Raw genomic sequence first — 26,475 nt, 5'->3', positions numbered from 1 at the left:
TCCTTGACTGATCTTTTTATATTTAGTCTTACAAAGAATATGTATACTTTAGGATTTATAATTCACTGGTACAAAATTCTTATAATATTCTGTGAAAAATAATATTCCCTTTTCATCCATTTATGTCTATAGGATTTAAAGTGAAAATCCTTTCATTCCTTATATTATTAACTTACGTTCTTTTTGGTTTTTTGGGGGGAAGCACCACAGGGGATCGAACCCAGGCCTTTTTTAGGAGAGCTAGGCAAGTGCTCTATCACTGAGCTATCCCAGCCTATTCTGTTTTCACTAAGTGGGCCATGTTGACCCTGCACTTGGATCTCCTGCTTCAACCTCCGGAGCAGCTGGGATTACAGATATGGGCCATCATATACTTAGCAGTGCTCTCTTTTTAAAAAATCAGTCTATCAAAACAAAACAAAAAACAAACCCTGAGATTGGATTTCCCTCTCCCCTCCCCTCCCCTCCTCTCTTCTTTTCTGGTACCGAGCATTGAACTTGGGACCTTGAGCTTGAAAGGCAGGCGGCGGCAACAATGAATTAAATCCCGAGCCCTCTTTTCTGTTTTTGAGATGGAGGTCTCACTACGCTGCCCAGACTGGTCTCAAACTGGTCTCCAATATGTGAGCTCAAGTGAGGCTCCTGTCTCAGTCTCACAAACAGCTGAGACTACAGGACTACAAATGGGTACCTTGTAACTAGCCTAAACTTGATGTTACTGATCAAAGAGACAGTCTGGCATTGCTAATTTTCTCTACTGTTAGTCTGCTTTCTATGTTTTTTTTTTTTGGCAGTACCAGGGATGGAACTCAGGACTTTGTGCTTGTGAGGAAGGCATGATGCCACTTAGCTATATCCCCAACCCCACTCTCTATGTATTGACTGCTCTCTCATCTTACTATCTACTTCCTTCTACACGCCTTGGGTTTCTGATTTTTAGCTTTTTGAAGTCAAAGGGCCTTGATTTTTTTACCTTTCTAAAGTTTAAACTGACACAAATTTCTCTGTGTAAACTATTTTACTGAATCTCACAAACTCTTTTGTAAGAGGGTCTTGCTATCTTGCTGAGGCTGGCCTTGAGCTTCTGATCTCAACTGACCCTGCTTCAGACTTGAAGAGCTGGGATTACATGTCTGTAATTACTATGCCTGCCAAGTAGTTACAAATATTTTCTAATGCCTACGTGATTTCTACTTTGACCCATAAATCACCTGGATGTGCATTAATAACCAAATATATACAATTTTAATAAATATCTTAATAATTTATATCTATATAAATTCTAATTCCACTGTGGTCAGAGGGCATTACTTTTAAGTGTATTTCAACTTCTTCTATTTATTTATTTTTGGTTTTTTGAGACAAGGTCTCTCTATGTAGTTCAGACTGCCCTTGAACCTATTATGCAGTCCACACTGGCCTTGGACTCATGGTGATCTTCCTGCCTCAGCCTCCTGAGTGTTGAGATCACAAGTGTGTGCTACTACATCCGACCCTTCAATGTCTTTTATGAACCAATAGATGGGCTTCCTTTGTGGGTAAATTATATGCATTGAAAAAATTGTGTATTCTCTAGTTACTGGGTGGAATACTCCATAAATATCAGGTCAAGGTGACTGACAGTGTCTGCAGGGCCCTGATGTTTACACTGACATTTTGTCTAACTAACACAGGAGTCAAAAATGGACAAGGGGCACAGGAGGAGGCTTCCAGGCCGGCATACCTCCACTCCCAGTGCAGAGGAGGAGGCTTTCTGCCCACCGAACTACTGCTCCCAGCGGAGAAGAGGAGACTTCCGGGCTGCCAAAATACCACTCCCAGCGCATAGGTGGTGAGCCCCACGGGTGCCAGCACCACACAAACCCCTCCACCCCCCACCATGTCAAAATTAGAAGACATGTAAACAAGTCTCAAAACCAGACTTCCAGATCACCTATAGCAACCCCAAAGGGAAATGAGATGGAACACTCTGATACTCAACCACCTGAACTACAAACAAAAGAGGACCTGGAAGAAATGAAATCAAAAATAATTTCTCAGATAACAGCAGAGATTGTACTCATAGTGCAAGTATGATTAATAAATATGGAGAGGAACTGACGAACATGAAGGAATCTCAACATAGGAAACAAATGAAACCCATAACAATACAGATACAAACAGATTTCCAGGAGATAAAAAACTCCATCGAAAGTCTACATAGCAGAATAAGCCAATGTGAGGACAGAATTTCAGATATAAAAGATAAGATTGCAATTAGTGACCAGGAAGAGAAAAACTGCTTTAAAATTATAAGGGACCATGAGAAATCAATCTAGCAGCGGCTAGATGATGCAAAGAAGAATAACATAAGACTGAATGAAGTCAATGAAGAAACAGAAGAGAGTGCAGATGACATAAAAAAAAACTGTTCAAGGAAGCGATGGCAGAGAAATTCCCAAACAAGAGAAAAGAACTTGACATACACATAAGTGAGGCATATAGGACTCCAACTAGCCTTGATCAAAAAAAAAGGTACACAGACATATAATTGTTAAGATTCCAGAAAACTAACAGAAGAACAGAGTTCGACAAGTAGTTAGAGAAAAGAAACAAATCACATACAAAGGAAAGCCCTTCAGAATAACAGCAGATTTCTCAACACAAACCTTCGAGGCAAAAATAGCTTGGAGTGATGTAGTCAAAGCCCTGAAGGAAAACTGCCTCCAACCCAGATTGATGTACCCTGCAAAACTATCTTTCAAAATTGATGGAGAAATGAGATACTTTCATGACAAAGAGCACCTTAGGAACTTCATGAATACCAAACCAACAGTCCAAAAACTTTTAGACAATATCCTAGGAAAAAATGAGGATCACAACCCCAGGGAGCCCAGCAGAATGAATCCATCAGGCTTAACAAGAACTTAAATGCAAAGGGGGAGAATCCAACAAAAAGAAAACGTAACAACAATGATAAGTCATTACATTATTTATTATCAGTTATAACCACCAATGTTAATGATTTCAATTCACCAATCAAAAGAAGACTGGCAAAATGGGTCAAGAAGCAAGATCCAACAATATGCTACATACAAGAAACACACTTAATTCAAAAAGAAACTCACAGACTGAAAGTTAAAAGGTAGAAAACAATACTCCATGTGACGGGAACCCGAAAAAAAGCAGGAGTAGCTATCCTCTTTGCAGATCAAGTGGATCTCAAACCAACACTGATGAAGAGAGGCAATGAAGAACACTACATCCTTGTAAAGGGAACAATCCAAGAGTAAGAGATGACAATCATAAATATCTATGCACCAAACACTAGTGCTCCCAACTACACAAAACAAATACTAATGGACATGAAAAACCATAGAAGCACTAATACAATAGTAGTGGGGGACCTCAATAACCGATCGTCACAAATAGATAGATCAATTAGACAAAAAATAAGCAAAGAAATACTAGAACTCAATCAAACTCTTGAACATACAAACTTAACAGATGTTTACAGAATGTTTCACCCCACAAAATCAGAATACACATTCTTTTCAGCTGCACATGGGTCGTTCTCCAAAACAGACCACATACTCACTCACAGAACATGTTTAAGTATGTGCAAATGAATCGAAGCTTTCCCCTGTATATTGTCAGACCATAGTGCGATGAAATTGGAGATCAACAGCAAAATAAACCACAAGAATTTCACATGGAAATTCAACAACACACTTCTGAATAACCAATGGGTTACAGAGGAAATTAAAGAAGAAATCAGACAGTTCCTTTAATTAAATGACAATGACAATACAACACACTGGAATCTATGGAACACAATGAAAGCAGTCTTACCAGGGAAATTCATAGCAGTGAATACTCATATTAGAAAAACAGAGCAAGCCCGAATAAAAAACCTGTTGCTGAACCTCAAGCTTCTAGAAAAAGAAGAGCAGGACAGACCTAAAGTCCATAGAAAGGAGGAAATTATAAAGATCAGGGCTGAAATCAATTCAATGGAGACTAAGAGAATGATACAAAAAATTAATGAAGCCAAGAGTTGGTTCTTTGAAATAATAAACACAACTGACAAACCTTTAGCCAACCTTATCAGAAGAGGCCCAAATCCATGCAATTAGGAATGAAAAGAATGAAATTACAAGGGACCCAGCAGAAAGCCAGAGGATCATCAATACCTACTTCCAGAACCTATACGCCAATAAGATGGACAACACAGAAGAAATGGACAGATTCCTAGACATGTATGAATTACCAAAGTTGAACAAAGAAGACCTAAAAATTCTAAACAACCCAATATCAACCAATGAAATTGAAAACATAATTAAAAACTTACCAACTAACAAAAATCTGGGGCATGATGGCTTCACCGCTGAATTCTACAAGACATTTAGAGAGGAACTACTGCCACTCCTCTTTAAACTCTTCAATGAAATTGAAAGGGAAGCAATACTTCCAAATTCATTCCTGGAAGCAAGCATCACCTTGATCCCCAAAGCAGAGAAAGACCTAACCGAAAAAGAGAACTATAGGCCAATCTCACTAATGAATATAAATGCAAAAATCCTTGGTAAGATACTGGCAAAGAGAATGCAGAAGATCATCAAGAAGATCATACACCCTGACCAAGTGAGATTCATCCCAGGGATGCAGGGATGGTTCAACATATGCAAATCAATCAATGTAATACACTATATCAATAGAGCCAGGGACAAAAACCACATGACTATCTCAATAGATGCAGAAAAAGCATTTGACAAAAGCCAACGTGTATTCGTGATAAAAACCCTACAAAAAATTGGAACAGATGGACACTAACTCAATCTGATAAAAGCCATCTATGAAAACCTAACAGCCAATATCATACTAAATGGTCAAAAACTGAAATCCTTCACACTAAAATCAGGAACAAGACAAGGACGTCCTCTATCACCTCTCCTGTTCAATATAATTTTGGAAACATTAGCCATGGCAATTAGACAAGAGAAATAAAAGGAATAAAGATAGGAAATGAAGAAGTCAAATTGTCATTATTTATAGATGACATGATACTCTAATTCAGAAGAACCCAAGAACTCCACCAAAAGTCTTCTGGATCTAATAACCAAATTCAGTAAAGTAGCTCAATACAAGGTCAACACACAAAAATCAATAGCTTTCCTCTACACAAACCACAGACTCACTGAGAGAGAAATGGGACAAATAATTCTTTCACAATAGCATCCAAAAAACTGAAATACCTAGGAATCAACCTAACAAAAGAAATCAAAGACTTCTTCTCTGAAAACTATAGCACTCTGAAAAGAGAGATTGAAGATGATATCAGAAAATGGAAAGACAGCCCTTGCTCCTGGGTAGGAAGGATCAACATAGTAAAAATGGCCATACTTCAAAACTGCTATATAGATTCAATGGAATGTCATTTGAAATCCCAGCAGCATACTTCACAGTCCTTGAGAAGAAAATCCAAAAATTCATTTGGAACAAGAAGAGACCCAGAATAGCAAAAGCAATTCTAGGTAACAGAGACATGGCAGGGGGTATCACAAACCCCAACTTGAAACTATACTACAAAGCTACTGTGATAAAAACACCATGGTACTGGCAAAGAAACAGACCTGAAGACCAGTGGAACAGATTAGAAGATGCAGAAACAACTCCAGACACACTCAGCCACCTCATCTTCAACAAAGGAGCCAAACACGCTCACTGGAGGAAAGATAGCCTATTTAATAAATGATGCCGAAAAAATTGGGTTTCAACTTGCCAAAGACTAAAACTAGACCTGTATCTCTCGCCATGCACTAAACTAAAATTAAAATGGATTAAAGATCAAAATGTTAAAATAGAAATGGTGAACCAGCTGGAACAGAGGTTAGGTAGAACCCTTGAAGACATCGGTGTAGGAAAAGATTTTATGAACAAAACCTCAGTTGCCCGTCAACTAGCACAAACAATCAACAAGTGGGATCTCTTCTTACTAAAGAGCTTCTGCACAGCAACAGAAACCACCAGCAGTGTGAAGAGACAACACACAATGTGGGAAAAAATCTTCACCTGCTCTTCCTCAGACAAAGGTCTACTATCCCGAATCTATAAAGAACTTAAAAAGATCAGACCTCCCAAATTTAAAGACCCAATCCACAAATGGGAATCTGAAATGAACAGACATTTCTCACACAAGGAAGTAGAAATAGCAAATAAACACGTGAAAAAATGTTCAACATCACTGGTCATTCAAGAGAAGCAAATGAAAACAATGCTGAGATTCCACCTCACTCTGGAAAGAATGGCTGCTATCTTGAAATAAACCAATAACAAATGCTGATGGGGCTGTGTGGAAAGAGGAACCCTGCTCCACTGGAGTGTCTACTGGTGCAACCACTACAGACATCAGTATGAAGATACCTCAAAGAACTAGGACTGGAAGTCCCATTTGACCCAGCTGTTCCCCTGCTGCATATCTTCCCCAAAGAATTAAAAGAATCGTATCACTACGATATATGTGCACCCATGTTCATAGCAGCACCATTTGTAATAGCTAAAATTTGGAAGCAGGCCAATTGCCTATCAACTGGAGACTGGATCAAGAAAACATGTTGTTTTTTATAAAATGCAGTACTACTCAGCCATAAAAATGAGAAATTAGAGATATTTATAGCTAAATGGGTGCACTCTGAGGCAATACTCTTAAAAGGGGCAAAGGGGAAGGGGAAGGGGAAGGGGGAGGGGATAGAAAATGGAATGGAAGTAATATGAGAAAATGAAAAAATGGAAACAAAGTCTTTGTAAATAGGGAGGGATGGTGGGTTTGAAGGTAGGGCAGGGGAAGGGGGAAAAAAAAGAGTCAAGAGAGATTATGTAAAGGTGCAAATTTGCAATGATGAATGTCATCATATTGTATACCTAAAATGTATCAATAAAATAAAATTTTTAAAAAAATGGACAAGGATGTTAAAACTTCCTCTGACAGAAGGGACTTCATCAATTTTGTTATTGTATATTGTGGTGTTCTCTTAATAGATGCACATATTTACGCTTGATTTGCTGTGCTAATGGACATCATAATGAAATGTACCTTTTGTCTTTGAGTGTACTTTTTCTCTTGAAGTCTATCTCATCAATATTAATACACCCTCTAATTTACTTTTGGCTATAGCTTACAGATATAACTTTTTCCATTCATCTGTCATTTTATCCATCTTTATTTTATTAATTGTATTTCTCTTGAAGCACAGCATTGGATCTTGCTTCTTAAATTCATTCTGATAATCTATGCCTTTTAGTAGGGGTGTTTAAGCCATTAAAATTTAATGTTTTACATCACTGACTCTATGGCTAACATTTTAGTATTTCTTTTCTGTTTGTACATTCAGGCTTAAAATTTCGATTTGGTTTTTTTTAGATTTTCACTTTTCTCTGGCTGATATCTCCTATCTCTTCATTTAATGCAAGTGTATTTCTTTTATGTCCTGGAGACTGCTTTATAGTCTTTGATAGCCCCCACATTTAGTTTGTCTTGGAGTTGGTGTTATAATTTGGGTCCTAATCATCCTCTAAAGGCTCATATGCCTAACGTCACTTGTGGTACTACCAGGAGGAGGTAGAATCTCTAGGAGGCTTTGTCTATGCAGTATAAGTCACTGAGGGCATGGCTTTGAGGGGGATGTTGGGACTCTGGCCTCTTCTCCTTCTCTCTTTCTTCCTGGCTACTATGAGGTAAACCGTCTTCCTCTACTATGTGCTCCTGCCACCAGGCTGTACGGCACTCCCACAGGCCCAAAATAACTGGGACATAACCACGGAACAACTGAAATCATGGGCCCACATAAACCTTTCTTCCTTTTAAGCTGATTTTCTCAAGTATTTTGTCACAATGACAGAAAGTTAACATAGTTGGCAACTGTGCTTTTTCTTTGACAGTGGGTACCATTTTCTTGGCTCTCTGTACCATGAGTAATTTTGGATTGCATTCTGGGCTTTGTTAATGCTATCTCATATTATGAAAATTCTGGGTCCTTTTTTCCAAGAGATGTTGATGATTTGGATTTAGCAGGTAACTAATGTGGTTAGCTAAACTGCAGACTGTGGTACCTGCAGTAGACAGCTTCTTAGCCTAACCTCCTGTCTTCAGTTTGTCCCACACTTACGTGGTTCAGGACTCTAATTCTGGAAAATTCTCAAATATTTCTTCTGTTCTTTTTTCTTTCTTCTGTATTCGCATAATACATGTTACAATGTTGAGCAACTGACATGCAGTTGTTCTATACAGTATTTTGTTTCTCTCCCCTACTCTCCATTCCCCTTCTCTTTCCAGGGAACTGAGGCAAGGAAATCAGCTTTTTTTGGTATCAGGGATAGAATTCAGGACCCTATGTTTACAAGGCAGGCAGCGGCACCACTGAGCTAAATCCCTGGCCCAGTAAATAAGCTTTTAGTATGAAGTTTTTACATTTACTGGCTAGCAGGTAGACTCTGTTTGGAAACTCTGACAATATAATTATGAAGATCTCAGTGAGTTTCCTACAGAAATAATGTGTGCCAGATATCTGGCATGAATAATATTAATTCCTTTCCCCCAACTCCTTTGTATTTTTGACTAGGATCTGGCATTAGCCAGCAAACCAATGCCTGACTATTACACTGAGATCAACTGAACATTCTGGTTCAGAAAGCGGAGTATGTCTTATTTGACTCACTCACGTTTAATCACCACATACCTATTTTTGCCACTAAATAATGGAAAATCAAATGATAAAATCAAATTCAGTGTTGCTTTAGTGAGTTTCCAGTTCCACTGCTAAGGAACCAGTACACTGGCTACAGAAAAGGTGTTCATACTACTCTTGAGCAAATCCTGAAGATTTCTTCTCATCAGCAGAAGATAAACCCTGTTTGTCTTACACACTCATGTCAATGACAAATGACCACTGAGAGAGGAATGGAGCACATGACAGAGTATGGGGATGCACACCTGCAGACCCAGCTACTTTGGACACTGAGGCAGAAGGACTGGTTGAGCCCAGGAATTCAAGGCCAGTTTGTGCTATATAGTGCGGCCCCATATTACTAATGAACAAACAAAAAAGAATGTAAGTTACAATGAGCCAAATGATTCCTAGTGTCTGTCTGGAGATGATATGTGAATTCAAGTATCAGATCAGAAAGCTGTACCTCAAGAAAGAATGCATCAAATGATTAAATTTTACACAGGCTCAAAGTCTTTTGTTTGACACCTTCACATCTACAGGTATTTCAAAAACTAAGAATGTGCTATCTAGAAAGCGAGAAATACCCCTAACAAGACATGAGCAGCACCTTGTTAATAAGTATATTAATATTTTAGCAATAAACAATATAGATTTCATTCTACTAGAATAAGTAAATCTATTTCAGTTCTGGTTAGGTTTTTAGATTTTTAAGTCATTCAAATAAGGATTTGTAGGTCTATATAAAACCAGTATCAAATATATAAACAAAATCTCCTACCCATGATCCTAGATAAACTGGCAGAAGAGGTTCCTTCCTCTGCTGAAGAAAGAAAACAGCCATCAGGGCGAACACATAAGGCGGTAGGCCTCCTTCTTCAGGGCAGTCTATACTGCAAAGCTGCAGAAGACAGGAGACATTCTTCTTTCACCAGTTTGTGATTTAAATAATTTGGCTTACACCTATAACCTCATTCTCATACATTATATAATCTATAGTGATTCCTCAGAATAAAGCACCATAGTAGGGGCTGGCATACAGTTCATGTGCACGCCAGCACTGCAAAAATGAAACAGAACAAACTACAAACAACAGTAAGCAGCACAGTGATGGAATATGCAACTTCCTTGTACTTTTGCAGCAAACACATTTTGTGTTTTCGAGTAACAATTTCAATTTCAAATATTTAATCCTGTTAATTTACTTGTGAAAAGCTCTGACGTATTATTTCCTATTTCATTTTGTGATATCCACAGTAAATCCATTCCCTTGCTTAAAACATGTTAGTGAAATAATGACGATTCAGTTCCAAGTAGAAGCCAACTGACTTTGCTCAGTTTAATGGTCCGCTCATCTTAACTCACAACCCCGTGAATGTGTGCTTTGGTCACAAAGGCGAGTGGGGAGAAAATATGGGCAAACTCATCAGTGCTAATGGAAACAACTACAAAAGCCTGGCTTGCTTAGTGAAGGAGAGGGTTTTTAAAGAACAGCATATTGTATTACCAGTTCCCCCAGTTAAGAGTGGGCCACCCTCTGCTTATCCTGGATCCAAGACATGGAACTATCTCTCTTTGCTGCTATGCCTTCATCAGGAAAGCTTTTGTTTTTTAGTTTTCTATGAACCTTACAGAATCTCAATTATATAATCATGTGACGTTACCTTTCAGGGGAACATTAAATGTTCTACTGCTATTAGAGAATTTGGCATAATTTTTAAAAAACATTATAGAAATATTAAGCAAACCAGATAGAGTATCATTTTTATTTTCGGGTATGTTATGGGAAATGGTATGACAGTGTTTATCTCAAACTTTACTGTATCTAGGAATCCTCTCAGGAAAGCAGTTAAGATGGGCCACATCCCCTGGAACCTGACCTCAATCTGACTTTTAATAAGCACTATGATCATTTTAATCTTTCTTTTTTTTTTTCTTTTTTCTTTTTTTGGTATTGGGGATCGAACTTGGCTCCTTGCGCTTGCGCAGCAGGCAACGAAACCACTGAGCTAAATCCCCGGCCCTCATTTTAATCTTTTAAGCAATGTTGTTACAATGAAATAGAAACCCTAACTTTTCCTTCTGTATATATTAAAGTTTTAATTCTAATATTCAAATGTCTACTTTTTGGATGTCTATAAATATTCATCTAAACATTTAAGATTAACCTACCAAATTAAAGCATCATGCTTTTGCCTACACAAAATGTTTTCATACATTTAAAGAACTACAACCAACCTTTGCCCAGTACCTAAATGCGATCACCAGAGGAACCAGCTTTGGTTCTAGTTTTCCAAGGATAGATAAGTGCTTTGTTGTCAGGCAAGCACTTTCATTTCCTGCGCTCACTTTACAAAGAAGACCACTGGGGGGGGGGGGGGTGAGGATGAGAGAAGAAAGAAAAAAGTGTTATTGAAGTATCAGGATCTTTTACATCAATAGCTAAATCTCACTGACAATAAATACCTTAAAAATTTAAAAAAATGCAATAAATTGGAATTTTGAAAAAGATGGCAACTATTTTCTGAGTAAACTATTTTTTAGAACTAGAACTTGGTGTTTTCACATGTTAAAAATATTTTGGGGGGGGGTCAGGCAAAAAAGAAAAATATGTAAAGGTGTCAGAGCAAGTAACCATTTGATGAGGTTTTTTTTACCTAGTTGAGAAGGGTCAACATACTTCCTTCTTCTTATTTTTCTGTGTGTATATGGTGCCTGGGATTAAACCCAGGGTTTCACACATTCTAGGCAAGTGTTCTTACCACTAAGCTATATCCCCAGCCACTCTTCCTTTTTAAAATTTTATTTTGAGATGAGCTCTTGCTAAGTTGCCCATGTGGTCTTAAACTTGAACTTCTCTGAAGTAGCTGGTATTACAGGAATGTGCCAGTACACCTGGTTAACCATTTTAATTTTCTGAACAGAAAATATTTCCTCCTCTTGATCAAATGCCAAAAGTATAGGGAGGACAGTAGTAGAAAGCATGTGAGATAACCATGTAAGGAGCTTATTATCCTAGCAGTTGGACATTAAGATTTAGTAAAGTACTTGTGTTTTTGGCAAATTGATAGCTCATAAACATCTTAAAGAAACAGACCTTTGCTTCTCTCTGCACACCACCACTGGTACCCTAGCATGGAAATCAGCATCAACATCAGTGAAGGCGTCTGAGAAAAGAAGAAAGAAATTAAGTAGCTTATTATTAGCTTTGTTTAAAAGTAGAACTAGATAAAGTGTGAGTACAGGTATGGCTTATCTGTTCAATTGTTTCAAAGACTACTACTAAATAAAATGCTGAAATGACCTGAAAAGAGAAAAACTGTAATATTTATGATGCAAGTAAACCCATTAATTTAAAATCCTTATTTTGCAAAGCTGATGTTTGATTAGAAATCAGCACATCACTGAATCAAACATTTAAATGTCCTGTGAAAAACATGAGACACACAGGCAGTGAATTTTAAAATGAAGTTGATCCAAAACCTACGAAACTGTTGTGTTAAAACAAATATCGACTGAAACAGGAAGAGATGTTTAAATGTTTTATTCAACCCAAACAAGGACAGAAATGACTAATTCAAGGTATGGGGTAATTTGATGAAGCCTGCATAAAGCAGACAGACTTAGCCCCAGTGTGGAAATTATATGGCTCAAGACAATCCATAAACCTGTCTGGGAACACTAGGGTGAGCTCATTAATCAGGATCAGTTTACCTGTTCACTGTTCCTAAAATACTTATCTATACGACAGGAGAAGGCAGATTATCCTTCAATTTTAGCCATAAGAGTAAATTCTACATATTTTGCATTTCTTAGTCACAGTCCAGGACTTACTTAACCTTTATAAAAAGTAATATTATCAGGCTAAAAGCTTTACTTTGAGATGGTTGTTTTGTATAGAAGGTATTACTAGGTAATTATTACTAGGTAATAATTCATCAGCATTTGCTTTCATTTTTGCTTTTGTATATTACCCAATATAAATAATTTTAATAACAAAATTTCCTATTTTCAGAATCTGTCGATAAGATATATCCAAATTTTTAGAAAAAAAAAATAACACCAAAGTATAGAAAGAATTTGGCCTTACCACTGTTTTTTAAACATTCTTGAACAAGTAAGAGGACATCTGGTTGAGACATCTAGGAAATAAACAAACAAATGAATATATGAAATAATCCCTAAGTATTTTGCTTCACTGGCATAATATACAGTCTGATGTTCTCTAAATACATGCTAGTACACAGTAAGTTATCATTATGCTTACATACATGTGAGTCAAAGACAGAGATGAGTGCCACATGAGAAGGACTATCACTGATTAACTCCTGATGGACTAGTTTTTTTGTTTTGTTTTGTATTTTGAGACAGGGTCTCGCTGTGCAGCTCAGGCTGGCTTTGAACTATGTAGCCCAGGCTGGCCTTAAACTGTGGCAATCCTCCTGCCTCAGCCTCCCAAGTGCAGGGATTACAGACATGCACCACCACACCCGGGTGAACTAGTTCTTAAGGTAATCAGCCTATTACAGTTTATATCTAGATGTCCCTCCAAGGTGCGTATGCTGTGAGGCGAAGCTTTGGGGGGGAGGTGAGAGGATCATGGCGGGCATGGTACTCAACAGTGGGTCAGCCCGCTGATCAGGCTATAGCTAAATGTGATGCTGGGAGGTGTAATCTGGTCAGCCGGAGGTTGGATGGTCACTGGGGGTGAAGGGTTTATCTCTGTCCTGTGTTTTCCTTACATTCTCCCTGCCTCCCCACCACCGTGCTCTGAGCTGCTCTCCTCGGCCAGGATCCTGTGCCAAGTCACTCTGCCTTGGAGCCAGCAGACTACAGACTGAAACCTCTACATACTGCGAGCCAAATAAACCTCTCCTTCCTCAGGTGGTAAGTGGTGGGTATTTTGTCAAAACCCTAAGAAAACTAAGAGCAGCCTTTCAGCAAATCTGGTCTTTTTTTCCCAGAACTGGGGATGGAACCCAGGACATTCATGCTGAGCTACACAATCAGCCCATTTTTAATTTTTTAGTTTGAGACAGGGTCTCACTAAGTTGTCCAGGCTGGGCTTAAACTCGTGATCCTCCCGCCTCAAGCTCCCAGAGTGTGGAGTTGACAGGCATTCACTACCAAGCAAATCTTGAGGTGGTAGCTGAAAGTTTTCACACTGGTCACAATACTGTCTCTCATCTGCAAGATACTGCAACAGATAGTTTACTAGTTCCAACTATAGCACTACCTTCCTTCAATCCTTGTTGTACACTTCAATAAAAGCATTTGAAATCATGAACTGGGTCCTTAAAACACTCGTACTCTGACTACCTACCCTTAGATCAAAGTCAAATTCTTACCATCAGATCAAGCTCAGTTCAGGCTGCCTCTCTAAAGAGCCCTTCAGGAGTGCTTCATTCCTGTACAGCACTTGCTTCTACCCCAAACCTGTTTCTCCACACAGCTCTCATTATAATTAATAAATAGGTAACTATTTATGTTCTTCACTAGACAGGAGTTCCACAAAAGGGGAACTATACTGTTTTGTTTTGTCCTTTAAAATAAAGTACAGTATCTCCAATACAGTAAGAGATTCAGAGCATATTACCTAATGAATGAATGATACCAGATAAAATAAATGCTATGGTTGGCAAATCAACGATCACAATCTAAGGAAGATTAAAAGAATATAAAATCTATTGGTTTGCTGACCAGGTAGCTGTAACAGTCAAGTATAGCAAAAAATAAGAGGCTAAGATACTGAACATCTGTAAATGGAAGCATGAAAAATCTGTATCTTTAACAAGCACCCCAAGGCCCTGGGCTTAGATCTGCTGAAAACCAGCCTGTGGGAACCACCAGCAGTCAGCGGATAATCTAAGCTCCTTCCAGGGTCACAGTTCTGACTCATTAGTTTCTTTCTGAACCACATTTGGATCAGTAATCCAGGCTAGGTGTGTTTGTTTGAAAGCTTAATTGTTTGAACATAACTGGCATATAAAAAGAAGAAACTCAGAAACTAATTAAGTGTTAAGATCATAAATTTTACAAACCTACAAAGTTTCAAATATGAATTTTTTTCCTGTCACTGGAAAGTTAACTTTACTAAGAAAACTTATTTTCAAGGTAACAGAAACCTAAATACCCCATAAGATTCACATTGTGTGCCAGGTGTGGTGGCCCACATCTGCATCTCAGCACTTAGGGGGCTGAGGCAGAAGAACCACTGTGAGTCTGAGGCCATCCTGGGCTATACAGTGAGTGTAAGGCCAGCCTGAACTACATAGCAAGACCCTGTCTCAAAAAACCAAAAAAGATTCATATGGTTAGAAAACTACTGTTACAAGTAAGTATGAAAGATCTGTAGAATAAAATAAAATTTAAGTATAAAAATGTATAAAGTATAAAAAATATATTCTCTGAAGCTGTGAAACTGAAGGCAGAAGACATAAAAATGGAAATTTTTGAGAAAAAAAGCTATCATCATTGCATTAAAAATATCTTTAAATATCTAAAATATATTCATACACAGTTCACATGGAAAGAAAAAATTTTCAAACCACTCTGAATATTCCAACATTTCATTTCATACTTACAATGGCTGGAAATTGAATGTCAATATTTACATCCGAATTTTTGAAACCCAATCGGCTACAGGAAGACCCATATAATCTTAGAGAACAATCTAAAAATAAATACATAAAAGTCATAAATAAAAATAAAATTTCTCAAAAGTTGTAATAAGACAGTGCTATTTCAGAAATGGAACCGTCAAATTAAAACTACACACAAAAGCAAAACGAGTCAAGTCTGGCAAAAACAAATGACAGGAAGGGTTGGTTCTTTGCTCATTCTTTAATTGTCTTTAACAGGGTAGGCTGTGGTTTAGCTTAACAAGCTCAAGACGGGGCCATAACCTGCACATCTCGCTGCTGAACAGCTCTGATCTGAATCTGTTAGATTACTGCCGGCTTGCCCACTGGCGTTCAGGTGTGACTGTCCTGTCAGGCGGTCCAAGCCACTCTTTTCACGTTAGTTATAAGACATGTTCACATTCCCTATGTTATCATGCTCACTTTTTGTGTAGAAAACTATTTGCAATGATTTTTAAAACATGAAAATTGAAAAGGGATGCCTGTTTTGCATTTATAAACTTAACAGTGAGCCAAGGGTGGTGGCACATGCCTGTAATCTCAGCTCTTGGGAGACTGAGGAAGCGAAGCACTGTGATTTCAAGGTCAGTCTGGTCAACTAAGTGAGACTGTCTCAAAAACCAAAACCAAAAACCTTTACAGTATACTCAAGAGCTAATACAAACATTTCACTTTCCAGGAAGCACACATAAGTAAAATTTACTGTGAAGAGCTTGTTTCATTAATGCAATGATAAAATTCATCTTTTAATATAGTTACTTTTTAACACGATTTAACTTACTATGAAAAGCATTTGACAGAATTCCTTCAGAAAAACTTTTGCAAAAATAATTACAAGATTAATACACCTTAACATGCTACGCAGAAGCATTAGCATAATCCCAGCACTCTGGGAAGCTGAAATATCAGGACGGAAAATTTGAGCCCAGCCTGGGCAACTCAGTGACTTAGTGATACTCTGCCTCAAAAAATAAATACAAAAGGGCAGAAGATTCAGCTCAGTGTAAAGGCTCTGGGTTCAATCCCCAGTACGAAGTAAAGAAAAACATAGGCAGTATGCATTTCCTTTTCAGAAGAAGGCATGTATATACATACGAGCACCACCTGTTATGAACTTATGGCATTATTTTCAGTATTTCGCTAAAATATCCTTTCTCATCAAAGAACTTTTTTTTACAGTTTACTAGTCCTAGTGATTTTTTTTTTTGGGTTTTCAGTTTCTATAACAAAATACTGCACACTTTTACACAGAATTCTATGACATTATATAAACATCACTGACGTTATAATCAACTGTTTAGGAGACACCTATATAATGAAATGAGTATTACTGAATATTTATGCACATAAAATACTGGTATTTAATGTTAAATATTAGTATTTAATACTAAACAGTTATGAATACTATATGCATTATCTCCTAATAGAACAGGCCAAAGAGTTACAAGGTGACATTTCTAAATAATATTCTACCCTGATTGAATCAGAATCACCTGTGAAACCTTCTCAAAGGGGAACTTTCTAAAAAGGACTGTCCAGGGCTCCACAGAGAATTCTGATGTACAGCAAGGATTTATCTCAACAGGAATCGTAATTCGAGGGGATGGGGCTAGCAGCTGCTGGGTCAGGCGTGCACCACATCTGGCCCTACGATTTCATAAGCAGCGTATCAAACTGCTGTGCCCCTCAACTTTCCTTGCACCTCTGACCTAGATGTACAAGTAAACCAGCGGCATGTGCCTACAATCGCAGCTAATGAGAAAGCTGAGGCAGGAGGATCACTTGAGCACAGGAGTTGAGGGACTCCTGGGACATGGCAAGACCCCATCTCAAAAACAAACAGCAAAAAACCCTAAACTAAACTCAATTAAAAACAGCAAAAGACAGACATCTTAAAACAAATCCAACAATATACAAAGCCAATTACAAATTACTTACAAACTAGTTTCCTCAAAGCTCTTTTTAGATTCTGCAATTCTTTTAAATATACTTAAATAAATCCCTTTCAACACATATAATCTGAAAATGATTCCGGGATATTTCTCTTCATTTGAATTCAAAAATATGGCATCAATTTAGATAGGAAAGTAAAGCAATATATACGCAAGAGTCCTACGGTATCTGAATAATAGGAGTCAACTATATTAAAATGTATCACACAGTAAAGTTTACTGTATTATAAAAACAGGCTTATGATGACAATGCACGTGAAAGTCTGCTCCTTGAGAAAAGTAGAATAAAACCCCACCAATCCCCTGAGGAAAACAAACAAACAAAAAACACACTAAAAATAAAGGACACGGCAGCAAGTGAATTTTTATTAAGTGAAAATTACTTGAAATATGTATGATGGATGCACTAAAGACAAACCTAGAATATACCTCGTAGCTTGTGCTGGAACACGTCTTCCATGATGCGTTTAATTTCTAGCCTCTGTTCCAAGTTCTCATTGTGTAAGCCGAACTCCTGCACCACTTTGTCAATAGCAATGCCAACTGCATTTATCTGAGAGGGTGTTGGTAGGGGTAATGTAGTGAGCAACTCTTCCTCCTGCTTTTCCTTTGAAGATCGTTGAGATTAAAAATGACTCACATAGTTTTTACTTTCTACCATTCATTAAGACAATATCCTACAGAATTTTTTAGAATCTTTTTCTTAGCCCCACTTCTCCTTTTAGCTGTGTTAGTTTTCACCCCATCAAACACATACACATTTTATGCACACAGGGTCAGTGATAATGGAGAGTATGCAGGAGTAAGGAGAAAGTCCACAGCAGAACATTAAAACCAGCAACGACAAACTGATTATTTGCTTTATTATTGGCATGAGAACATATACCTAGGTCCTATCATCCTGCCAAAAAAAATACATTTGATAAGTTGAAGTATTTTGGCTAAAATAAATTCAACAAACAAAAATATAAACATATTAATTCCACAGATTTAAGGAGAAAAAGTCACAAAATGACAATAATAGCTAAGATACTTGTTCGGTCATGTGAAGCTCACCTTCATGTTTTTCTTGTGCCTCTTCTCTTTGATATGCTTATGAGCAAATGCAACAGATTCAATTAAAACATCACAGAGTTTGCAGGTGTACTTTGCTGTAGGGCAGTTTCGTGGTCTCTGAAATTTGAAAAGACTAATAGATGTATTTTGAAACATACACATAAGCAAAACTAGCCAGAAAGATGATTTCCCCTTCACTTCTAAAATTACTGCATTATTGCCTTGCTTTATCACTATCCTAACAATCATTTAATAATGACATTACTGTAAATCTTACTATCACTTTTTAAGATGTAATACCTAAACACTGGCTACCAAAGTAGGACACATAATTCATCAAAGCATGTACTGTGGTTGCAACTCCTAATACAGTTTAACACAAGGAATTTTTCCCCTCAGTACTAGGGATTGAACCTAGGCCCTTTGCACTGACCTATGCCCCGTCTCTCTTTATTTTTTATTTTGTGACAGGATCTCACTAAGTGGCTAAGTTGCCCAGGTTGGGCTCAAACTTGTGTTCCTCCTGCCTCAGTCTCTGAGAGTGCTGGGATTACAGGCATGCACCAAAATGCCTGGCTCACAACAAAGATTTTAACTATCAAATATATGCACCAAGTTGTTACCCTTTTTAGCCTGTCAATGAAGTCTCTCTTCAACCGCTCCTCAGCCTGCTGTAAGCCCAGCAGCTCCTTTGTGGAAAGTACAGACTCGTCAATCACAGGACCGTCTAATTCTCCATCTTGTTCATATTTCTCATTTCTAGTCCTCCGTGGCTTCCTGGGTCGGGACCGCTGTTTCTTGTTTTCTTAAGGTAGGAGGGAAATATTATTGGTGATATTGAGTAATGCCACTCCAGGGCAAAAAGCAGAACTTACATGTTTATTAAATCCTGTGTTAGAATAAATGATGTGTGAACACAGGAAACTTGGCTCTTCATGGACAAAACGCTTGACTATTCACTAACCAGATCACCTGGCTATAACAATCCATAGAATCATTCTAGTTTATAAAGAAGTCTAAAAAAACCAGAATTCCACTTCAATATAATTTGATTTTACCTCTTCCTGCTACATTGCTGAGTATACTGAAGCAACAGTAAAAGTTATCCTCTGAAGGCAAGTATCCTGTAATTCTAATATATCCTTATTATATAATACACATATATCTAATACATTCTAATACACCTGTGAGTATCCATTGCTCTACTGAAATCCACTCATATTTGCTTTTATTTATTGGGCAATATGGACAATACTGCATACCCGTGGAACTCAGAATTCCTCACCGGCAGTGAAAAAAAATCATTTAGTTACAAATTAAACCTTCAATAATATATAATTGGGGTTCTGTCATTAATAGCAAGACATCCAAGCCAAAATTTTATTGACTGACAATAACTAGTATCCTCTTTCTTCCTTTCTTTTTGAGACAAGGTCTTGCTATGTAGTTCAGGCTGGCCTTGAACTCACTATGTAGCCCAGGCTGGCCTCAAACTCACAGCAATCCTCCTGCCTCAGCCAAGTTCTGGGATTACAGGTGTGCACCACCATACCCAGGCTACCCATTTTATTTCTATGTCCATGTTAGCTTTATTGAATTGCCTGGATGCTAAATGTATTTCAAAGGGAAAAAACAATTGATATTTGAAGTAAAAGTTTTCTCTAAGTACAAATTCATTTGTTCATTGCTGTTAGTTCTACAAGCTTTAGAATGAATGAATGAATGAATGAATGAATGAATCTGTTCCTTTTTTTAAGTTTTTAATCTGTGGAACTGAACATGCCTATGGGATTGAATTACAAAAAATTGCTTTAAATAGTTTTGATGATGTCTATCAAGTTCTGAAAATTGAAGCTATTTGGAACACATATTACTAAATAAAATTACCCAAATTAAACTTTTGATAAATGGATGGAATTGTTTTCAATGGCTTACTACAAATCAGTCCACGGAAACATAAACCTATTAAAATGCCCTGGTGTGAGGCAATTCCTGTCAAATTGTAAAGGAAATCTGTTACTAATACAGCAATTACAATGGAATGGCTAATTTAAAAAAAATTCTGCGTCAGAAAAGGAGGTTTAACCTTCAAAGTTAAAAGAAAAGAGGAGAGAGGAGAGAGGAGACAGGAGAGAGACAGAGACACACAGACAAGAAGCTACTTCCAGGCTTGGGATGTTGCTCAGTGGCAGAGCACTTGCCTAGCACACAAAAGGACCTGGGTTTGATTCCCAGTACTGCAAAAACACAAACAAACTATTGCCTACAGCTGTAAAGGACATACAGCAAGCATTGTGCTCAAACTATTTCAGATAAACATAATGTAACTCTGCAGAAAGCATCTACAATATATGACAATTTAAAGAATTAAGTGTTAAGAAAAACATACTTTAGGAAAAAAAAAATCAATCAAAATGTACTGAGCAAATAAAACTCAAAGATAAGTCATCAGTTGACTAGAAAATCAGGCTAATACTTCCATTTTAACCTTCTCTTTACCCCCAACAAAATTACCACAATCTTTTAAGGCCAATAGGACTCTTAGTCTGAACAAATTTTGAGATGAGCTTTTCTTAGAAGTGTATTCATTTCATTAACTTGCTTATTATTATAAACTATCTCTAAACAAACACATTTGACTTCGGTGTTAATGATAAGTTTCTTCCCTAGGGAAATACTCATTAGATATTTACAGTAAATATGCACAGAAATACCTTTTAGAAAAGTCTGCATTAGTTCACAAGAGTAAATGATAGGTCACCAAGTTCCTTCTTTAAACTCCTCTCTCTCTTGGTCACAACAGCTTCTTGATACACTTGTATTGTTACCCTTTTCCAGAAAGAGTGACTTCTGCATCCAAAGACTGTGATTAATGTTTACTGCTTTTACAGAGAGAAGGGGGTGACTACAGAGATTCTGCCAGATGATGACAGCAACTACCATTACTACTCTTTTACATGGCAGGTGTAAAGCAAGCACTGCATATGCTTTACTTAATCCCTATAGTAATCTGGACATGGATGCTACTGTTAGCCCCACTGTACACATGGTGATGATGCGAGCTGAGAAAATTAGTAACTTGTCCAAGGACACAGGACTAAGTCAAAGAAGAGGGACTTGAAATACAGATTAAAATATGTACAGACTCTAAAATTCAGCTTGTCTCACAGTATGAAAACTGAAATTACAAAATGCTTTTGGAGTATACCCATTCATATTTAGAGTGGATCAGAACACATAACACAATATAACCTCCCGAACTGAGTCTCACAGGCCTAGAGGTATAAAACGTGAAACAAAATCTCATTGGAGGGATTCCTGGATGGCAACACTATGCACTGCAGAAAATTTTTCATAATTCCTTAGAGGAAGACTATCTGGTTCATCTCAAGTTTATTGTAACATGAGCTCTCTATATTCAGCATTCTGAGTTTCCCATATTTTATGTGGCCCATTATTCCATTCACAAAGGACATGTATGTTTGAGTGGATGTTTTCCAGGTAAGATCATTAAGGGCACAGTCCTGAATATATTCAATGGGCAATCTAGAACATTTGAGGGATATGGCAGCATGGAAGAAAAAAAAAAAGCAACTCTAAAATTGGGGGTGATGGCCTACATTGGTAATTGCAGCACTCTGGGAAGCTGAGGCAGGAAGACTGCAAGTTCTAACCCATCCTGGGCAACTCAGTAACTTAGCAAGATCCTGTCTCTAAATAAAAAATACAAAAAGGGATGGGGATATAGCTCAATGTGAAGGCCCTGGGTTCAATTCCCAGTTATCCACTCCCCAAAGCAATTCATTAATTCGCGTTACATCTTCTCACGTCAATAAGACTCTTTCTTATTAAGATACAATTTTGCTTTAAGGATATTTCAATCCCTCTAGTGAAATCCTTTTTAGGATCCTTTGAACGCAGTGCAAGTTTTATACACTAAATTGAATTTCTCTCTAAAGTAACACCACACAAAACCTTAATGCCTCCTTTATGAAAATTTTCAAGGCACAGAAGCTGAATACTTCATACCTGTATTTCATAGAGAAAACAAGAGAGCTTTTGAACAGCCTTTGACAAAGACAGTGAAAATGCATTTCCTGTTCCAACACACTTAAGCAACTTCCTTAGTTATTTCTAAGACCAAATAAGAGTACATGTAAGAGTACGTTATTATTATTGTCTGAAAATGGTCCCTTTTAACCTGTCTAGCTGTGAAATTTTCATCTATAAACTTTTATTTTAAAAATGCTTTTCAAAATCAACTTATTTTCTAAAAAAACATAGATAATTAAATGTCTACTTCCCACTTGGACACTGTAATATATAAATACTTAAATACACACAAAGTTTAAAAAAGAAAAAGACAAACCAAAAGCCCAGAAATTATCAATAAATGTTGGAGTTTCCCCCAGTCAGGATTCCAGGTCCAGTGAGGCTATGTTTATGGCCAGGGTGACAACAGTTCTGGATTTCAGTTCCACTTCCTCATCTAACACACTGCACAAGGAAGTCTAGATAAATTTTGGGGGGGTACTGGGGATCGAACTCAGGACCTTGCGCTTGCAAGGCAGGCACTGGCACTACTGAGCCAAGTCCCAGGCCCTAATAAATTTAACCTCTGTGAAATGCAGCTGCTTAATTTGTAAAACTGTCATTCTACCTCTACAACATCACAATAGTACTCCACCAGAGAACTGCTTCAAGTTCTTTCTAGCTTAAAGAATTATAAGACTAGTATTTTCTCTCTCCTTTATACTATAACACTTCACTCTGTTTCTGCCACTTGCCTCTCTTTCCCTATTTAATATTAACGGATGCTTCAAAGGTTTGATTTTTTTGTTTTTTTCCTTTTTGTATTGTGGATTGAACCACGGCCTTCAGACTGAGCAACATCTCCAGTCTTTTTTAAATTTTGAGACAGGGTCTAATTAATTCACCCAAGGTGGGTCTGAACTTTCAATTCTCCTGCCTCAGCCTCCCAGAATGCTGAAATTTCAGGAGTCTATCCCCATGCCTGGCAAGATTTTCACTTTTATTCTAAGATTTTCTGATGATAAAAAGGATAATTTCCCTTTTAAATATTCTTGTATGTTTGAGTCCCAAATTCAAGTGCTGTAATACAGCTAATACATGCATGAATAGCCACTGTGAGAAAACATGAAGGAAAAAGGTTTCTGGAGATCTAGACAGCATCTACTTAAAAAACTTTTACCTGGACAGTTTGCAACCCATGCCCATCCCACATGGCCACTAAAAAGGGTTTTTAGCCTGGAAATGTAAAACCCCAATTTTCCAAGTGTAATTTTCATACTAAATACTGTTTTATTTTTCCACCCAATTTATGACTTTATTTCACTTTAATATATCCATTAGATAAAAATAATCTTCCTGTTTATGGAAATCACCGCACATGGGCAAAATCTGTATCTTTTAGAAAAATGTGTAAATAATCACTTTAGGCAAATTATTATAAAGCATGTTAAGGAGCTCAGAAATGGGTTTTGGTTTCACTGAAAGTAAACAGCAGAACTTGTCTGTATCCTTACTTTCTAAACTCACATTTCCCAACCCTGTTACCACATACACACAGCCCTCCTCCCAGGGGCCATGTGCAAGCCAGCCAAGGGCTCTCTAGCACGGAACTGCATCTTCACTCTTCTTCAGATAAGTCCCTTGCTGTACTCCCAGGCTGGCGTCTAATTCTTCGTCCTGGCTGCCCCCTCTTGAAAAACAAAAACTTCAGGTTATCTATCCTCCTCTGGAGAATGATACTTCACCCAAGACACATATTCTTGTTGTGGTAGGCAATACATTTAGTTTGTACTGGGTTTTTAAGTCAATAATTTTTTAAAGTTTTATATTGTCACTTACATTACGGACACATTTAGATGCAAAATTACAAACATACTTTTGAAAATACATATATACTATTCAGAAATTATAGTCCCCAGGAGGATAAGACTACACTCTTAAATAAAAAAATGTTTACCTATGGAACACATGTTCACTAACATAAAATGAACCTTGTGGTAAAATAAACCAATATATGAAATGTGTTGAAGCTGCCCAAATACATGACTACAGACCTTAAAATAATCACAATAAATAACAGACCACTTCTGAAAGCAGGAACAACGAAAAACTGGAAACTCACTGCTGAAACAAACTTATTTGGATGAAAAAGAATGACACTGCCAACTTTGGGGCTGTAACCTGACAAGTTGGAACACATTACCAGGACTCCCAGCTTCCAGTTCTGACATGGTCTCCAGGCTTGTCAGGTCTTTGTGAAACAGGCGTCTCACAGTACGGCAGCCTCTTCCATCCTGCCACCTGTAACCATCCTCACTTTCTTGAAAGGAGTCTTTTCTTGGACGGCTTGTGACAGGAATTCTAGGTCCGGGTTTGAATTCTCTCCAATTGTCTGAGTTACCAGTAACTTCATCAAATAGCCATCTCTTACACTGATCTTTGTGGCTGTCATTCATCCGAACGGGCTGACTGTAGATTGGGTTTTTAAATGCATATGGATTGCTGGAAACAGGATATGGTCCTTTTCTGGGTGTATTACCATAGTTCCCAGGTGTTATCTTTTTTTTTGGTAGGCCCTTTTCCATTTTACTGCTATGGCCCTTAACATAATCATCCATTATTAAATAATCTTGTTGGAGGTAACCCCTTCTGAAATCATCATCATCAACAGTTCCTCGGCCTTTAGTGCCCTTCACAATATAAGGTTTTACTGCATCTCCCATGGTCTTTGATTTCAATTTTCTTACTTTCCACCTGAAAGAAGGCATTGGAGAAACAACAGACTATAACAAGACGTCATATCAAGTACACAAAATACTGTGGGCATTTATCACATTGATGCTCAAAAGCCTGTAGGAAACATCCTATCTTTTCTTTTGATAAAATTTCTATTGCCAGTATTCAGCGGATTATACTAGAATTTAGGGGTCTTAGTCCTATAATATTCATAAAAATTTGTAACTATTTAGTGTGAAGATTAAACTTGTGAATAAGAGAAACTCCTATACTCTGGAAAACCGTAGTAAAATGTTACACTAAGTTGGTCAGCTGGTATCTATGTAACAAAAGTTCCTCTCTTAACAAAAGTTCCTCTCTTCAAAGAAAACCCCAACCCCAGCCAATATTGTTACAAAACTCCCAAAAAGGCCATTTTTAAAAGTTGCAATTATTTTTAAGTGTTATACAAAGCAACTGAAAATTTCCGTGAATAGCCTACCCCTCCTCCCCCCTCCTGGGTCGCTTCATTGCCCCTTTTCGTATCAGACTGGCTTGGTTCCCTGGCTGCGGAGGGCTGGGCTTCAGACCACTGTCCCGATCCGACCCAAGGGCTGGGTTTCTGACCAGGGGCCAACTAACCTTCCCACTTCTCATTCTCCAACCCACAAGTTCGCTTTCCCCAGAGAAGCAACTCTCCCACTCCTCTCAGGTCAGTGTCCGCCCATCCCGACCGGCCTCAGTTTCCACCTGGGCCATCTGAAGCAGGAAGCAGGGGTCCCCTCGCCCCTGGCAGCGAAGCCACCGCGGAGCTTGGCAGCAGGAGCTGACCTGCCGGCTAGGAGGTGCCGAGTGCCCTGGCTGCCAGGGGCCCGAGAACAAGGGCTCGACCCGGCCCCTTCTCTGGCCGGCAGTCTGACACAAAATGAAGACGCGGATTCGAATCCGAGTGCTCGGTCTCCGCCGACCCGGAGGCTCCCGGTCAGCGAAGCCGGAAGAGGAGGCCGGCAGAGCAGGACCAACGTACCTCCGGCCAGGCCCGACTTGCACTCCCAAGACTGGCCCACACGACAGCCCGCCGGGGCGAGCCGGGAGAGACCCGGGAGAGACCAGGAAAAGACTCCGGAGCACTCACCGCCTCCGCCGCGCCCCCGCCTCTTCCTGTCCCGGCCGGGCTCCCTCTCCGTGTTTTCCTTCGGCCCTACTTCCGGCGCCCAACACTAGCTCATTGTGCGCTATTGGGAGCCGGCGGTGCCCCCGCCCTGCGCTCCGCAGCGCACGCCGGAAACGCGCGCCGCGCCCGGAGGGCCGCACAAACCTCCCCCGCCTGAGTCCCCGCCCACTTCCCCACCCCCTGCTGTCGCTCCGCCCCCCGCC

General features: G+C 38.5%; 1 protein-coding gene across 12 annotated transcripts in view; it reads right to left on the bottom strand.

Annotated features, from left to right (window-relative positions):
• The window catches only part of Tut7 (terminal uridylyl transferase 7), a 64,351-nt gene extending 37,969 nt beyond the window's left edge, over positions 1–26,382 (bottom strand). For 3 of the 12 annotated variants that reach the window (XM_087204827.1, XM_087204833.1, XM_087204835.1), the window contains exons 1-10: positions 26,234–26,382; positions 24,587–25,137; positions 18,975–19,156; positions 18,352–18,468; positions 17,725–17,902; positions 15,287–15,375; positions 12,793–12,844; positions 11,800–11,869; positions 10,941–11,067; positions 9,484–9,603 (exon numbers count right to left, since the gene is read on the bottom strand). In XM_087204827.1, coding sequence (XP_087060953.1) covers positions 9,484–9,603; positions 10,941–11,067; positions 11,800–11,869; positions 12,793–12,844; positions 15,287–15,375; positions 17,725–17,902; positions 18,352–18,468; positions 18,975–19,156; positions 24,587–25,106 — 1,455 coding nt within the window. In that variant the 5' untranslated portion in view covers positions 25,107–25,137; positions 26,234–26,382. Of the gene's footprint in view, positions 1–9,483; positions 9,604–10,940; positions 11,068–11,799; positions 11,870–12,792; positions 12,845–15,286; positions 15,376–17,724; positions 17,903–18,351; positions 18,469–18,974; positions 19,157–24,586; positions 25,138–25,740; positions 25,869–25,929; positions 25,952–26,125 lie in introns of those variants that run through there. The other 9 variants (XM_021242563.2, XM_087204834.1, XM_087204832.1 and 6 more) reach the window with 8 other exon arrangements.
• Between the last annotated feature and the right edge of the window lie 93 nt (positions 26,383–26,475).

Source organism: Heterocephalus glaber, unplaced genomic scaffold (assembly GCF_053883595.1).
Source record: "Heterocephalus glaber isolate CG9 unplaced genomic scaffold, H.glaber_assembly_v1.0 deba00000546, whole genome shotgun sequence".
In the NCBI taxonomy this organism is placed as follows: Eukaryota; Metazoa; Chordata; class Mammalia; order Rodentia; family Bathyergidae; genus Heterocephalus; species Heterocephalus glaber.
Note: the sequence above shows the minus strand (reverse complement) of the source record. Positions and strands in the feature narration are given on the sequence as shown.